The sequence below is a fragment of the Balearica regulorum genome, chromosome 1, assembly GCF_011004875.1.
Source record: "Balearica regulorum gibbericeps isolate bBalReg1 chromosome 1, bBalReg1.pri, whole genome shotgun sequence".
Taxonomy (NCBI): Eukaryota; Metazoa; Chordata; class Aves; order Gruiformes; family Gruidae; genus Balearica; species Balearica regulorum.
In genome coordinates, this window is record NC_046184.1 from 62,293,613 (window position 1) to 62,310,809 (window position 17,197).

General features: G+C 36.8%; 1 protein-coding gene across 4 annotated transcripts in view; it reads right to left on the bottom strand.

Moving 5' to 3' along the window:
* PARPBP (PARP1 binding protein) overlaps positions 1 to 17,197 on the bottom strand; it is a 54,760-nt gene that overhangs the window by 30,029 nt on the left and 7,534 nt on the right. For all 4 annotated transcript variants that reach the window (XM_075754796.1, XM_075754775.1, XM_075754786.1 and 1 more), the window contains exons 3-6: positions 12,826 to 13,056; positions 11,033 to 11,140; positions 9,067 to 9,237; positions 6,723 to 6,877 (exon numbers count right to left, since the gene is read on the bottom strand). In XM_075754796.1, coding sequence (XP_075610911.1) covers positions 6,723 to 6,877; positions 9,067 to 9,237; positions 11,033 to 11,140; positions 12,826 to 13,056 — 665 coding nt within the window. The remainder of the gene's footprint in view (positions 1 to 6,722; positions 6,878 to 9,066; positions 9,238 to 11,032; positions 11,141 to 12,825; positions 13,057 to 17,197) is intronic.

A 17,197-nucleotide genomic window follows, 5' to 3' on the forward strand; every position in this document is an offset into this window, starting at 1 on the left:
ACCAAGATTAATTTTGGATATTCTCCATACCGAGCAATGTGACTCAAGTCCTGTGATGAAGCAACTATAAAACTAAACAAATATTCTTCTCAGAATAAGATTCTTGACGAGCAGCTATATGCATTCTGTGCTACAGTTCCATTGCTCCACCATAAAGTGTCCAACTTCATAGTTCCCTCTAGACATAATCACTTTCCTGCAATTCACTGAAAGTTATCAGGATTGGAATTATGGGCAGGGAAGAAGCAGACTGCTTCTCAAATCTGGATTAAATAGGAGCCATGGAAACAGATGAACTAGTAGTTTGATATCTGTATGATGGCATAAGGATAAGATTTCTCAATCCAGCACTGATATCAAAGTGCCATTGAGCCACAGGCTCCATGTCTTCTTTTTAATTAAGGGACTTGAATTTACTTATATACTTGAATTTCCATATTTAGGACATAATGGTCAGGGTATTCTCCAGCACCAGCCTAAATTAGGAAGTTAAGGAAAGCGACAGTAAATTACAGAAATCACAATTTAATTAAATGCAGTTTTGTACAATTGGAGCACTTCAGATACCATACTTTAACTGTGACGTCTTCAGTAAGACTTGCCCTTAAAAGATCAGCTTTTTCAACCAAAACTTTCTATTTTCTTGCAAATCCAATTTAAACCACAATTAAGTTTATTTTAAAAATTATTTACTTCTAAATATATTTTAAACATTTTCAACATTAAGTATAAATTAAGACAATCAGATTAAAATATATCAGTATTTCCATTATAAAGTTAAATGCATGTGTAAAGCAGATAATTTACCTCAAAATTATATTAACGCACATTAGTATTTGAAGTGGCAACGTTTTCAGGGAAAATTTTTTTAAGAGTCTGGTTTAAACATAATTTTTTGTCCTTATAAAATAATTACTTTCTTACATAAGCCTTTCTGATATTTCTCTATTTCTTCAAAACACGAGAACATTTTTAATTAAGTCACAAGCACAATCTCTGTTAAGATGGTAAAATGCTAATATATTCTTAGTTTGGGTCATTCTATATAATCAGTAACTTTCACTGTAAATATTTAAACACCAAAACATTCTTCATTTCAACCATGCTATGAGTTGAGCAACTAAGGTTAGAGTGTTTAAGTTCTCTGTATTTTACTGAGAAACAGCACATTACAAATACTCTAAACCAGTGTAAAGATATTTATCCAGTAAAACACAATAAAACGTATTCTGAATACAAGCTCCTTGTGGTTACAGAACTACAACTTCATTGGAATTACCAAGAAATGGTGGGATAAGTGTTAAGGGATACACACAGGATTACACATAGCTGGGTCTGCCATTCACTAACAAGGAAGAACTATTCAGGGATGTAGAGAAAAAAGTAAAATAAAAATAAAAATCAATGTCAGCTGTAGCAATCATGAAGTAGTGGAGTTCAAGATCTTAGGGAAGCGAGGAAAGCAAGTAGCAGAGTATAGACTGTGACTTCAGAATAGCAGATTTGAGCTTATTAAGTGAACTGGTACATGAAATCCCACGTGAGGAAGTTCTACATGGCAAAGGAGCTCAGGAAAGCTGACACATTATTAACAGCAGCATATTACAAGCACAAGAACAGTCCATCACAATACTCAGGAAAACATGTAGACATCAGTAGACAACTTGGCTAAACAGTGAACTGATGACAGAGATTCAATACAAAAAGGCTTTACACATGATGGTGAAGCCATCCTGAAATAATCTGGAAGTGTTGCTCAGGCATTTAGGGATGTTTTCAGGAAAGTCAAAGCTCAGCTTTAAGTTGAGACTTGCAAGAAATGTCAAAGCAGCTTCACCTGCTGCTTTTGTATTAAAAGGCTGAACAAAGAAAATGAAGGACCTTTGCTGAAAGGCAGGAGATTTTGCAACAGTGGACACAGATAAAACTGAGGTACTCAATGCCTTCTTTGCCTCATTCACCAATATGATATCCCAGGCCTCTGATTAGAGAAAGTTTTCAGATGAGAACTACCAGCAGTGGATAAGGATCAAGTCAGGGTTTACTTGACAGAACTAAACCCATATAAATCCATAGAACCAAATGGGCTGCATCCAAGAGCACTAATAGAACTGGCTGATGCCCTTGTAAGACCACTCTATACCATCTTTGAAAGGTTATAGTGATCAAGAGAGGTCCCTGACAAATGGAGAAAAGCAAATGTTTGCAAAAGAAACCAAAAGGACAGTTTGGGGAACCACAGGTTCAGCCACCTCACTTTGTTCCCTGAGAAAATAATGTAAACACTCCTCCAGGAAAACATATCTGGGCATGTGAAGGCTTAGGTGGTGGCTGGTAACTGTAAGCGTGGATTTATCAAGTATAAGTTACATCTGACCAATCCGTTTCTCTCTTATAATAAAACAACTGGCATTGCAGATCAGGGGAGAATGGTGGATGCCATTTATCTTTATTGTAGCAAGGCTTTCAACACTGTCAGAAAACACTTTCAACATACAAGCTTGGATGTTACAGTCTGGATGGATGGACAACTAGATGAGTTAAAAACTGGTTGGATGATCAGGGTCAAAAGGTAGTAAACATGTTGTACTGTACCTGGAGGCCAGTAACAATACCATAAGGGCCTCTCCTGGAACCTGTTTTTTTTCTTTTAAATATCTTTGGCAGTAACTCAGTGATAAAAATACATGCTCATCAAGTTTACAGATGACACCAAATTGCACAGAACAGTCAATATGCTTGAGGGCAGAGTCACCTTGCAGGGATATCTAAACAGATGGGAGGAATGGGCTGACAGGAACCATATGAAATTCAACAGGACATGGGAAGTCTTGGAAAGAGATAACCCCTTGCAATGATACAGGCTGTGGAGCAGCTCTGTGTAAAAGAACCTGGGAGTCTTGGTTCATGTTCAGCAAGCTGTGAGTCAGGAGTATGCCTTGGCAGCAAAGAAGGCCAACAGTATCCCTGGCTGCATCAACAGTAGCATAGCCAGTAGTCTGAGGAATGTGATTATCCCTTTCTAATCAGCACTGGTTGGACCAAATTTAGAATACTGCATCCAATTTTGGGCCCCCAGTCCAGGAAAGACACTGATAAACTGAAGCAAGTTCAGTAGAGGGCTGCCAACATGGTCAGGGAGACATGCCCTGTGAGAAGCAGCTAAGGGAACTGCTTGTTCAGTCTGGAGAAAAGGCTTCAGGGGGATCTACTAACAGCTTTGCAATACACACAAGAAGATGCAGCCATGCTCCTCATGTTAGCAGTTAGTGGAAAAGAGACAACAGACATAAATTGAAACAAGAGAGGTCCCAACTCAATATAAAGAAAAAAAAATTTCTCACCATGAGGACACTCAGGCAGTGGAACAAGTTACCAAGAGGGAGATTGCGCAGTCTCCATCCTTCAAGGTTTTCAAAGCTTGACTGGATAAATTAACCTAGGCTGACCCCATAATTGACCCTGCTTTGAGCAGGGTGTTGAACCAAAAACTTCCTGATGTTTCTTCCAAGCTGAATTATTCTATGATCCTAAGTTGAAAGAGTCCTATAGACAATGTTTTGCAGACACTTGCACAACTTTCCAGCAACCTTAGAACACAAAACAGAGCTGCATGAACATTATCCAAGTAACTCAGACATTCAACACAAGGCCAGATAAAGTCTCATATGCTTTCTCTCCCAAAATACTACTCCATATACAAATGCAATCACAGCTTCACAAAAGCAACACATCAGAAATAGCATTTTCCCTGTCAAGGGAAAGCTCAATGCACTAATCCATCTGCATGATCAAGTGAAGCTCTATAACTTCTACAATTGACTGTAGAAGACTGCTCACGAACCTGAAGACCCATTCCAAAGCATCACACTCACTCAAATGCGCTGAATGAAACAATCCAGCTAACTTTAAACAGCTACTAATGTGAGCTGTGCAACAGTGTCACCTAGTGGTCAGTGTTTACACCAAAGTTAGGGCCCAATTAAAGAAGAAAATTTACACCCATCTACCAACTTTGCTACTCTACAAAATCAGTGGGGACACTTAAATATATATATGTATATATACACACATATATCTATATCAACCAACAATTGCAGCAACCAATAAGACAAATGCCTTTCCATCATTCAGTTTTAAGTCATACACATCTTTCACAAACTTGAAAAAAGTAATTCCAGAAGTTCTTTCAGGATGCAAGAAGCATTATTGTCTGGCCTAAAAGAGAATAATGGATTAGTACTGCACTTTTTCATTTATACCAACAGAAAAGTTTCCCGATCCTTGGTGTATAGTAACCACCCATTTCACTGACAAATATAATATTAGTATGTTTCTTGTCAAGAAACAGGCACAAAAAGTAGACCATCCAAGCTATCGACCACATAAATATTGTCCAAGTCTCTCATGTACAGAATCTGTAAATAGTTTTGGGGTTATGAGTTTTACAGTATCCCCAAACTTTAAGGAATGTTCATGCTACTGATTCTTGAAAGATTAGTGATTTGTTCTAATCTTAGACATCTGGAGAATGAGGAGAGGCAAACCTGAACTATTTCAAAATTCTAGAGATTTGTAAGAATGTTCCTTCTGCTCATTGAATATGCCTTGAAACTACCAAAGTTCATTATAGCTTTCAATTTCTCCTGCTATCAGGTCTGCTTACACTTTGTGCCATATTTGAATCAAATCATGATAGCTTCATTAAATTTCCACTCTGACAGCTTTCCCTTCCCTCAACTCATCTACTGTTCACTTTCTTAGCTGAATGACTTGGAGATGACACACATTTTTGTTATTCTCCATAGGTTAGCAGATACTTGGTTGCACCATATCTCCTACTATGTTCAAAATATTCTTAAGCACATCCCATCACTGTCCAACATCTTCAATTAGGTTTCTAGGTTTCCAATGCAAAGGAACTTGACTCAGGCAGATGAAGAAAGCCTCTTTTCAACATGTGTTCCACAATGGCCTCTCATTTATTTGGCTACTTCATATTTTGTGCATGTGCAAGTCCAAGTTTCATTAGGTCTTCACTGTATCAAGATGAAACTGAAATAACAGACCTCTAATAATTAAGTAAACAACCAAAAATACTGCATTTTTCCTGTGGTATAGCAAATACCAAGTCTCCATTTTTGCAGCTTAGCTAATCTCTACATCAGAGAAACACCACCACTGCAGCTAAGTTGTCCGGTTTGCCTTTAGGTTTCTCAGCAGGCTTCTAAAGACTAAGCAAATGAAACTTTTGCTGCATTGTTGCTTTTTTTTTTCCTCTGCTCTTTAGATTGCAGTAATTACAGAACTAGAGAAATTTCTTCTGTAAAACTGTATCTTCTGGAATTCACAACTGCCACATCGCACGCAGGGCATGCAGACAGTCCTCACTCATATGGCTTACCAAACACTTAAATATCTTTCTGTTCACCAATGTTGTGAACCTTACAGTTTTTAAGTGGTATACTAGTCCTATAATATTTGAGAACTTCAGCACACTAATGAAGATTCTTTCAAAGACAGCCAACTGATTCTTCTCACATGCCTTAGAGAAGGGTAATTAACAAGATTATCATTTTATGTTACACTTTGCGGAATTGTACATACCTCAAAAAGTGGTCTTTCCACCCTAAAAAGTAAGTTCATGCACACAAATGATTTTCCATTTCTCATTTTTATCAATGTACAGTGCCAGATATGATTTAAAGACAAAAGCATACATTATATGTGGAGTCAAAAGTTTTCTTTAATTACCAGCACAGATAGCATGTGTCTGGCATCCAGGATGTTGAAATGAAAGAACAATGAAGCAGAATTAAAAAGTAAAACAAACTGCAAAACAACTTCAGAAATACTTCCCACTTCCAGCTTTGATGCAATCTGAACAGTAATTTAAATAATGGTTATGGTATGCTTAAAAAATTGTTTTTAATTGTGTGAATTAGAGCCAATTCAAACTAAAAAAAGATTCTTTAATATCAAGGACAGAACTATTATAGTTGATTTGCTGAAAATTTGTATAGAAAAATTACTGATTATAAATGAAAAAAATTACTAACTTCTATAAAGCTTAAGAAAATTGTTCTTCTCTTTGTACTAATGCCAAAGTACTTACAAATTCAAATTCCTGTGCTACGCTTACACTTCTCCCTGATAATCTCACATTTATAAGCCTGCCCAAAAGACTAACTTCAGGTCTCCAAAAAACATTCAAAATCAGTGACTTCACCAGAGCCTTCCTAAGAAATAATTCTTATGCTTTGCTTATGTAGTTAGAGAAAAGAAAGGCTAAATAACCAATGTCATAATTTGTCAACAACAATAAAAAGACTCCTTTATATAAGGTTATATACAATGGAATTACAACAAGGAAGTAATTAACGAGTAAAGAGTAAAGCACATATCAGTTAATGTACTTACCAGACCCACAAGACTGAGATTTTTGGATTTTTTCATTTGCAACTAGGGAACTAACCAAATAGCCACACTTACATTGATTTGGTAAAAATTTAATACAAAGAATAACCTCAAAAATCTATAAAGTTACCCCAATTGTTTTTCAAATAGTTGTATTTGCTAATAAGGTTTAAGTTGTAAACATTTATTCTGAAATATTACATAAGTAAATTACTAGATTTTCTTTCATTCCTCCTCCTCAAGACACATGCACAAGAAGGAAAAAAGTGCTCAACAACACAAAAATATAAGAGAAATTTTATTACCTTGGATTTAAGATTTCACCAATAATTTCTTGCAGCTTGTCAATAAAATTAATGAAGTCTGAAAGCCCCTTTACATGGACTCTTAAAGGATCAAATAATGAAGATGCACAGCCTCTTCCTCCAAGTTCTACAGTTCGGATAAAAGATGTTGCCATCTATTAGGAGAAATATTCAGAAATATTAAACTAGACATACACAAAAGGTATACATGTTGAAGTGAGCTTCTCCTACATATTTGCAAACAGTGTATAACAGCTGGTTGATAGCAGAAATAAGCTAACTGAAATTAATAGAATAGCTCTTAATGGCAAGCTTTTACATCTCACTGTAAATATTTGCAAGTTCAATATCAAATAGTGCAGCAGTATTAAAAACTCACAAGCCAAAGCAAAAATTACCCAGCTAATTTGATTTGCATTGGTCTTTTGACAGCTTAGAAAAAACTTTATTAACACAAGGTATATAATTTTTTTTGTTGTTGCTGCTGTTTAAATGCTCATGCTGACCTCACAAAAAAACACTCTTATATTCAGAGAGTGTTCTATGACCCAAGAACAATTTTAACATAAGCATGTAAATGTTGACTTCAGCAGTATATTTATTTTCAGAGGTGCGAATAAAAATAATGTATACTCAACATTTCTGAAAAATTATGACAGTTACATCTTCTGTATCCAATTCTGAAAGTTCCCATATATTTTTATATGCTATAAAAGACACTGAAAACAGGAGATGTCCTAAAAGCAGTACGCCTCAGAGGACAACCCCTCAAATTTTAAGGCAACAGTCAGAATAAAAAGCTTAGCAGTTCTCCAGAAAGGTGAAAGCAAAGATAACAATCCAATACACTTGACACAGATGCAGTAATACTAATTCTACATACAAATTTTAATTTCAGACTATACAGCTAAATCATAAGGCTCTTAGGACTGGAAAGAGTACAACTGGAATTACTCTAGCAAAGAAAGTAAACCTGCCAGTATTCCTGCCTTTGTGCTAAAGATTTCCTGTGGATCAAGTACAGTTCATAGGACCTTGCCTTCCCAATGGAAAATATTATGGCTTTGCAGGATTTCTACAAGACGCAGATGCCAGAAAAGACGACTTCTTTACACGGTAGAGAAGTTTCCCCTCTGGCAACTGTGAAGAAGAGGTAATAAATCCAGTCCAAACACATACTTTTTTTATACAATGTTAACAGAGCATTAGAAGCTAAAATAATTAATCCTGGAACTGAGATTTCACAAATTTTCCATATTTATTCAACCATAAAAATCTGAGAATGCAGCTGCTTCAGTGACTGTTACATACCCATACTGTTTTTCCTTGGTCTGCTGTTGTCTGCGCTGAAGCCACTGTGCATGCAAAATTTGTTTATTTTGAATATGAGGGACTACAGTGGTTCTTTGGAGAAAGAATTCTTACTCATCTTATTCCAACTATTTTTGAGATGGCTCTGTGCTGACTATAACTACACTAAGTATAAATGCACCTCACATACCAAATTAGATTCTTTAGCAACAAGCTTCTGGGAGCCCTGCATATTGATGTTGTAGCTTTTTATATTCCTATACAAGGGCATTGAGGAAAGAGTATACCACTGTCTCAAAGTGTTTGGTTTTTTCCCCAGCCCTGTGCCTTTGAGAATAAAATGAGCAGAAATATCCCATATCAATTACATCTTGAAGAGTATTTCAGGACTGATCAAGCTGCAAATGACTGTAAAGCACTACGCTCCCCAAATTCTGAGTCAAAGCTGAAAAAACTGCAATACTGCCCTTTCAAATTTTGGCCTCTGTTCTAGTGTACATGTCAAAGGCAGGGTTTTGTCACTAGGTTGCTCTAAGAAAATCAATTGGTATACAGAAATACTTTAGGTTCCAGATGTCTCAGATTTAACCAACACACAGAAAAATGCTGGTTTACTGTTTAACCAAAATACTTACAGCACTTTAAAACTGAAACACATTGTAATGCATTGTTAGTGGCTTGGTTTTGTTAACGTTAATGCTGCTTTGTGATATTTAAACTTTTTCAGGATTTCAGTCGCTGTTTGGGATGAACAGTTTTGATGCCTGTTTTTACAATATCATCATTTAGAGCTCTAGAGGTACACAGGCACACAATTATTTTTCTGTGCATCTTTAGATCTCATGACCAAGAAGCACCCATTTCCTCACATAGAATTTCTGATGCGTCTTTTTAACCTAGAAACTATGTTTATGGTGGCATTTGACTTGGCTTGCAAATGGTGGTTTTGCATATAAGATTAAAGAAACATTTTATGTTTATAGATCTATTTCATTGCCTGTGATCTACAGCAAGTTTTATTTAACACACATACCAGGAAAATGGACATTTTTTTCTTCTGTGAAGCATGCTTTAGGTTAGTGAAGGCTTCTCTACCAAGTCCTCTGTCAGGAACATTTAGAATATGAGCCAATGCCAAATCATCCTTAGAATTCACCAACAGGCTTAAATATGAACACACACACTTCTTTGCCAGGATTGTCACCTACATAAGAAAACATCACATAAATTGGTCATCGTGCTGCTAAATTATGGTTTTGGGTTTTTTTAAAGCTAATTAGATATGTACTGATATGATTTTTGGAAAAATAAGAATTTCACCTTGCGTAATTTCAAAATGCTACTTCATGTATGGGGTTTCTGACGGAAGCAAGCTGACCTTGCTGACCAAAGCAAGCATGGATTAATGTGTTAAAATTACGTATACTGTAGTTGAATGTTCACCAAATATGAGGATTGGATCTTTAGCTATTAAAATCGGCTATCAATTTCTACTTAGAAACCTTTTCACAGATATTCCTTTTCTATCCCAAGGCAAAATACTAGCACCATTAAACCATATAAGGATTTGTCATTAACTTCAAATAGGCTAAGATTTTAAACAACTCTCCAGCTCCATGCCAGATTCAGTGATCCCTTAGGTCCCAGGGGATTTCTATCACAGAAACTCTACTGATTGAGTTTGGTCATAAATTGTGACCCAGCACTACCCACATAACCAAAACATAATGTTGTAATTGCTTATATTGCAGCACTGTTCTGGACCCTGTAAGAAAAACAATCCCCAAACTGAAGAATTTATAGTTTTGTTACAAGCAAAGAAAACAAAGACACATAAAGGTCATTAACAAAAGGAAAGATAATGAGAAAACCTATATTTGCTATGGAATTTCTTCTTATTCAACAGGATGTATACAACATAGCTGAAGGAGGGTTGATTTAGATTAGATGTTAGAAAGAAATTCTTTACTGTTGGAGTGGTGAGGCACTGGAACAGGTTGCCCAGAGAAGTTGTGGAGGCCCCATCCCTGGAAGTGTTTAAGGCCAGGTTGGATGGGGCTTTGGGCAACATGGTCTAGTGGAGGGTGTCCCTGCCCATGGCAGGGGGGTTGGAACTAGATGATCTTTGAGGTCCCTTCCAACCCAAACCATTCTATGATTCTATGATTCTAACAAAAATATAGGCAGTAAAAACACCCAAACGTGTATGTATGACAGTCTGAAAAGATAGATTTAAGAGAAGGAAAAAAGAGCAAGGAATATTTTTTACTACATAAGTCAGAGCAGCAAGAAAGCCATTATGTTAGTGGTAGAAGTGCTATTTAGGGGAGAACTTTAGTTCAGAAAATATTTTGTTGTTCAGAAATATTTTGAGCTGTACCCAAATATTGAATTGAAATTGCTACTTACCATGAGAAAAGCAAGTTTGGAAATTACTAAAGCTCCAGCATTTCAAGCATCATTATATAGTATTCTGAGATTCTTGTTTTAGGGGTTGAAAGGGTAAAAGGAAAGAATCCAGTATTCCCAGAAAGTTCTGAAGTCCTCTACAGGGACAGACAAATCTTGTTTGCTTTGCAACAGCTAACACTGCAAAGGCTATTCAGGTTTCTTCTGTACATAATGGAGTACAAGCTAACGAAATGAAATCAAAGAAATTTACTTCACCTACCACTTCACTTTGCAGCATTGGGCAAATAATTTAATTCTTAGTCAAGACAATGTTTTAATGATGGTGTACTTGTAGAAAAATTTATTCTCTGGTGTTTCAAGGCAGATTAAGTCTACATCGAGTGCCTGCCATAAAAGGATTGTCTTCCAGAATATGTTTCTGCACTTAGACCCATATAGACACCTACAATATATTCAAGTGATACACGTTCTGTTTTTTTTAAACCAGCAACATTTTAATACCAATAATCGGAAAAGGAAACTATGTTATATTTCATCTTAAGTTTTCAATATATGCAGAAAATTACAAAAGAAACAAAAATTATTACCTTCACATTCTCCTGGCCCTGTCTGCTGACTGGTGTAGGAGTTGAAAGAACAAAACCACTATTTTCTTGTACATTCATTATGCCAGAAATAAATTCCAACAGTTGAACCTTTAATAAAAAGATTAGAATAAACTTAAATATTAAGATGACTAAAAAGCAAAAGTAGTATTAAAACCTGGTGAAACTATGTCTCTGCCAGTTTGCTAGTGTTCTGACGTTAAAGCAGTCTTTACAACCTATTTTTGGTTTTAGTCTTTAAAAGTACAACTGTTTTAGTAAAGAAGTTACGTGTGAGATTCAAACTAACTTAGAAAAGATCTCAAACAGTTATATAATACACTTGCACTAAAAGCACCTGCTTATGTTTTGGAAAACATTTGTTATACCATGTTTAGGAAGAGCTCATTTACCCAACCACCCAAGTTCTCTATCTTCCCCATGAAAACAGGAAGGAAAAAAAATTTTTTAAATTCACAGCTGCCATGCCCTTCCTGAACTTCAGTTCTCCTTATAATCTCTTTTGTGCCTAATCATCACATAAGTGTTTGAGTGTAGGTTCTCTGAATCTTTAAGGATGTAGGCAAGCTGGTTACAAGCATACTTGTCAGAATCATACAATAATTTGGGTTAAAAGGTACCTATAGAGATCTAGTACAAACCCACGCTTGAAGCAGGACCAGTTTGACCACGTTGCTCAGTGATAAGCTGAGCCAAGTTTTTAATATCTCCAAACATGAGATTTTACATCCTCTCTAGGCAACCTGTTCCAATATTTGATCACTTTTTCATGGAGAAAATTTTTTTGTTCTTACTAGGTTTGGAAGGTAAACAGTTTTAATCATGCTGTAACTAGTAATTCATGATATGTTCATAATATACCTCAGTTCAACTAACATTGTTACTGATATAGCTTCCTCATATTAGAATGACAATCTAATTAAACATACATCAAATTCAGAAGATGAAATAAACAGTAATTTGTTTAAATCTGCAATGCTGAGACAATTGCCTGCTTTTACTGCCTACTAACTACTCTCTAATTTTCATTAGAAGCTGGAAGTATGTGCATCTAAATCTAACATTTTTTTTTTTTCCCCATTATCAATATCTTTTGTCTTTTGACCTTTCCATGCTCTAGAAAGCACAGAATCAAATAAAATCACATGGAATGCTTGTATTTTGAACTTATTTTAATTGCTACTTATATATATAATATATAAATTACATATATTTCTTATATTTCTCTAGTCTCATGGCCTCACATGCAGTGTCATAAAAACATGTGAGCTGCAATAAACTGCAACAGAGCTGCTTGATTGAGTGACTGAAGTGGAACCTCTTCTGGTTTCTGGAAAAATCTAACATGGAACTGCATGTAGTATAGGGAAGTTTTTGCTTTTAAGAGCATAGTATGATAACCATTAAAAATATTTTGACTGCTTATCAACATAGAACCAAAACTCCATGGCATGTGTTAATCACTAAGCTTTGTTCCTGTCTTATCAAATCAATATAGTTCATTTTTCAGTTCCATTTCTGGTAGACTGATATAGTCCTAGAAGAGCTGTGGGACCCACCCATCCAGCAGGACAACAGAGAGAAATAATTTGAGTTAATTTAAAATCTCTTTAAAAGATTTGGTAATTTAAACTCATCTGCTTGCCCAACAGAACAGCAAAGTAACTTCTGAGTAATTCAGAGCTCCAGTGTATATTTAGAAGTGTCATACATCCATAACTGGAATAAAAAAAAAGTCAAAACAATATCACAGATCAAACGAACAAAATACTTACAGGAGCTATGCTTTCATCTTCAGATACAAGTCCAAGACCATAGCACTTCTGACATATGTCTATTAGATCTAATACATTATTTCTTGCTAAGAAGGCATCATAGGCTTTTTTTAGATCAGCATAATTTTTAGGTTCTTTCATGTTTTCATATGATAGTCCCAGTTTGTCATGTAAAAAATATTTCCAAGTTTCCAACACATCACTAAGTGATACTGTGAAATCTCCACAGTGCTAGTAAAACAGAAAAAAAAGCAAAAATATTATGTTTTATATTCAGGATAGCTTTAAAAATAAACCATGCTGCATATATATAGGTATATATATTTTAAAAACCATTATAATATAAATATTTAATTTCATAATAAACAAAGTCTTACTTATAGTTGAACTTCTTCCAGTGCTTTGGCTTTACAGTTGAGTTTTGCTATATACAGTATTTGCTCCTGATCATTAAAATACCAGGTATGTATATTGAACTTAACTCATAAAGACGTACTGACTGTTGCAGGACTAATGCTTACATAAAGTTATGTCACTGCAGAAATAGTTTTCAGCATGGCAGGCATTTACATCTCAAAGACAGTAAATATCGCTCTATTACCTTGCTTCAAGCAGTAATCCAGGAAAATATATTGTGCATCCAAAAAAATGAGCTTTTTCCCCCTGGGTTAGTAGAGTTGTATTTTAGCATAACATTCATAGTGGTGCTACATACATCTAACAAATACATTAAAGCAATGCACACCTATCTGTTACTAGTACTGTAACTAACATTAATATACAGCATAGGCTACAATCTTATACCCAGCTTCTGGCTCACTCTCCCTGTCAAAATTATTATATTACGCTCCATGTGTCCCTCTGCCATCTCCCCAACCTCCAAAAAGGAAAAGAATTACAGCTTGTCAGAAAATTAGCCGAGTTAATAGACATTAACAGAGAGTTAATTTAAAAGAGCAGATAAAGTGGGTAAATGACAACAAATAACTAACAGCATTCTATTAGCAACCGAAGAACCTTTTCCTATTCTAGGCAAAAAAAGAAAATTCAAATTTATCACAAACTTAAGAGGCTTGTATCACAGCAAGCAGTCCCTTTCGTCTTTCCAAAACTTAGAGTAGTGGCTGTTGACGTTTGGTGGACAGACACAGAAAATGTATCAACAGGTATGACTAAAATCATGTTCAATTTACATATTAATCATATTTTTTAAAGAATTTACATCAAAGTGGAGACACCTGTTATTACTACATTTCTATGTAGGGTTGTATTAAGTAATCATGCCTAAGCACTTCATAGATGAGTGAACACTTAATTATAAGGCAATAAGCTCTCAGTTTTGTTGTGCAGTTCTAAACTAAAAGAAAAATTGAATAAACTTTAAGAAAAGTTATCTCTACATGGGAGAACAGAAGAGTCTAAGAATTAGAGAAACTGTACGTAGTCTCTAATGCTACATGTAATCTCATTTATGAAGCAGAAGTAACTAAAGAACCGAAGTTGTTGCCAAATCTGGCATGGTTGGAGGTTTACAAGTATGGTAGCAGGGCACAAATGGCAAACAAAAAACTGAAAGCATGACAGCAGATAGGAACAGATAGTAGAGCTGGAATTCACAGAAATTTAATTACAAGCCAAATAAGTGACAGAGGCCCATTATTTGAGTCACAAACGAAATGATGTGTTACTGAAGGAAGTAGGAGGCAAGCCAGTTACCATCCAGTTGTATCAGGAAGAAGCTAGAGGAAAGAGCAGTTATTGCTGCGCTCTGAGAAATAAATAATTAGGTACAGTACACAATCCTATTTGTTTCATTCTTGTCATTGTCTTTTTTACTTTCAGTGAAGTACTGGTTTTTAAACCAAATGATTCAGTTAGCGGGGGGTAGTGGATCAGCTTACTGAGCATCAGACATTCTAATTAAGTTTTCCAGTTCAGTGTAGGGATATAAGAAACTGCAAGAAATCTGAGCCTGTCTTGCAGCTGCCAATAAAGATGAGTGTATTGTCAATGGTTAAAGACGGCAGCACTGAAGAAACCAGAAAATCCGTTTCAATCCCTATAAGCCAAACTATGCACATGAAGAAAGAATTGCATTAAGATGCTACTTATATAAGTGAAAATAGTACTAGAGAATTCTGCTACTAATTAGATTGAGCTAAGGTAACAGAGACAAAACACAGGGTTTGGGATGCAGGATTACATACATATTTCTGGCCTCTGTAATTCAGATTTTGGTCTGTTATTCACTAATTACTTGTTAACCTGTTTTTCATCTCTTGACCCTGGACTTTCACTCCTGTACTGTTCTCTGCCTTTCCAAAATTCTAGCTAGGAGTTGCTAATCTCCCTACATACCCATATCATTATATTCTGCATCTGTTTTCACCTTGCTCCCAAATCTTGGTGTCTTACCCAATGTCCATCACAACTTTGGTTTTCTCACAGCCATGTTTATTGCAGAGCTTTCCATACTACCATACTCTACATCCTCCCAATGTCAACTTCCTCACCACCACTTCCTCTTTCCCCTGAAACCTGCAACTTCTTCTTATCCTCTCCTCTTTCACAACTAGACTCGTTATCCACACTCTGCTCTTTGACCTACATACCAGTGCCACTTCATGCTGTTAAGCCTTTTCAGCTGATGTCTTTCTATTTGAGTTAGACCTCAGAATACATGCAAGAAGTAATTTTTGCAACTGTAGCAAGTTTTCCAGTTTCCACCAAAGAAACAGAGTTCATAGTACTAGCATCTAAACCATTCCCCAGCATATAGCAGCAAAAACTCCCAACATTAATGGTCATGTAATTCATTATGTAACATAAGATATCCTGAGTTGGAAGGGACCCATAAGGATCATCAAGTACAACTCCTGGCTCCACACAGGACCAGCCGAATCAGAGCATATGACCGAGTGCATTATCCAGACGGTTCTTGAACTCAGTCAAGCTCGGTGCTGTGACCACTTCCCTGGGGAGCCTGTTCCAGTGCCCGACCACCCTCTCAGTGAAGAACCTTTTCCTAATATCCAACCTAAACCTCCCCCATCGCAGCTTCATTCCGTTCCCTCGGGTTCTATCACTGGTCACCAGAGGGAGGAGATCAGTGCCTGCTCCATCGCTCCCGCTCGTGAGGAAGTTGTAAGCTGTGATGAGGTCTCCCGTCAGTCTCCTCTTCTCTAGGCTGGACAAACCAAGGGACTTCAGCTTCTCTTCACATGTCTTCCCCTCTAGACTCTTCACCATCTGTGTTGCCCTCCTTTGGACACTCTCCAATAGTTTTGTGTCCTTTTTGTACTATGGCGCCCAAAACTGCATGCAGTACTCGAGGTGAGGCCACACCAGCGCAGTGTAGAGTGGGACAATCACTTCCCTAGACTGGCTAGCAATGCTGTGCTTGATGCACCTCAGGATACGGTTGGCCTTCCTAGCAGCCTGGGCACACTGTTGACTCATGTTCAACTTGCTGTTGACCAAGACCCTCAAGTCCCTTTCAGCATGGCTGGTCTCCAGCATCTCATCGCCCAGTCTGTATGTGTAGGCAGGGTTGCCCCTTCCCAGGTGCAGAATCCAGTACTTGCCCTTGTTAAACCTCATGCAGTTGGTGATTGCCCAGTTCTCTCCGCAAGGCCTCTCCACCCTCGATGGAATCAACAGCTCCTCCCAATTTGGTGTCACCTGCAAACTTCCTCACGACACCTTCTAGTCCTACATCCAAGTCATTTATGAAAGTGATAAAAAGAACTGGCCCTAAAATGGAGCCCCATAAATGCCCTGCGACTGAGTGACAAGCATTGCTTTGCTATGTTGATAACTGCTGATAAAATCTTTGGACTAGATAGGAGTTATTTTATTTCATGACATTTCCACATTAAGAAACTTTAATCTAGATAAAATAATTATCCATAAGCACCACTAGCAACTAAATACAAAATTAAATAAAAACAGGTTAGGAGCAACTCTAATAATTTAAGTCCGGCAAAATTCCCACTGACTGGAAAACATAACCCCCATTTTCAAGAAGGGAATAAAGGAAGACCCAGGGAACTACAGGGCGGTCAGTCTCACCCCTGTGCCTGGCAAGATTATGGAGCAGACCCTCCTGGAGACTATGATTAGGCACATGGAAAATAAGGAGGTGATTGGTGACAGCCAACACAGCTTCACTAAGGGCAAATCGTGCCTGACAAATTTGGTGGACTTCTATGATGGGGTTACAGTGTTGGTGGACAAGGGAAGAGCAACAGATGTCACCTACCTGGACTTGTACAAGGCATTTGACACTGTCCCACATGACATCCTTGTCTCTAAATTGGAGAGACATGAATTCGATGGATGGATCACTCGGTGCATAAGGAATTGGCTGGCT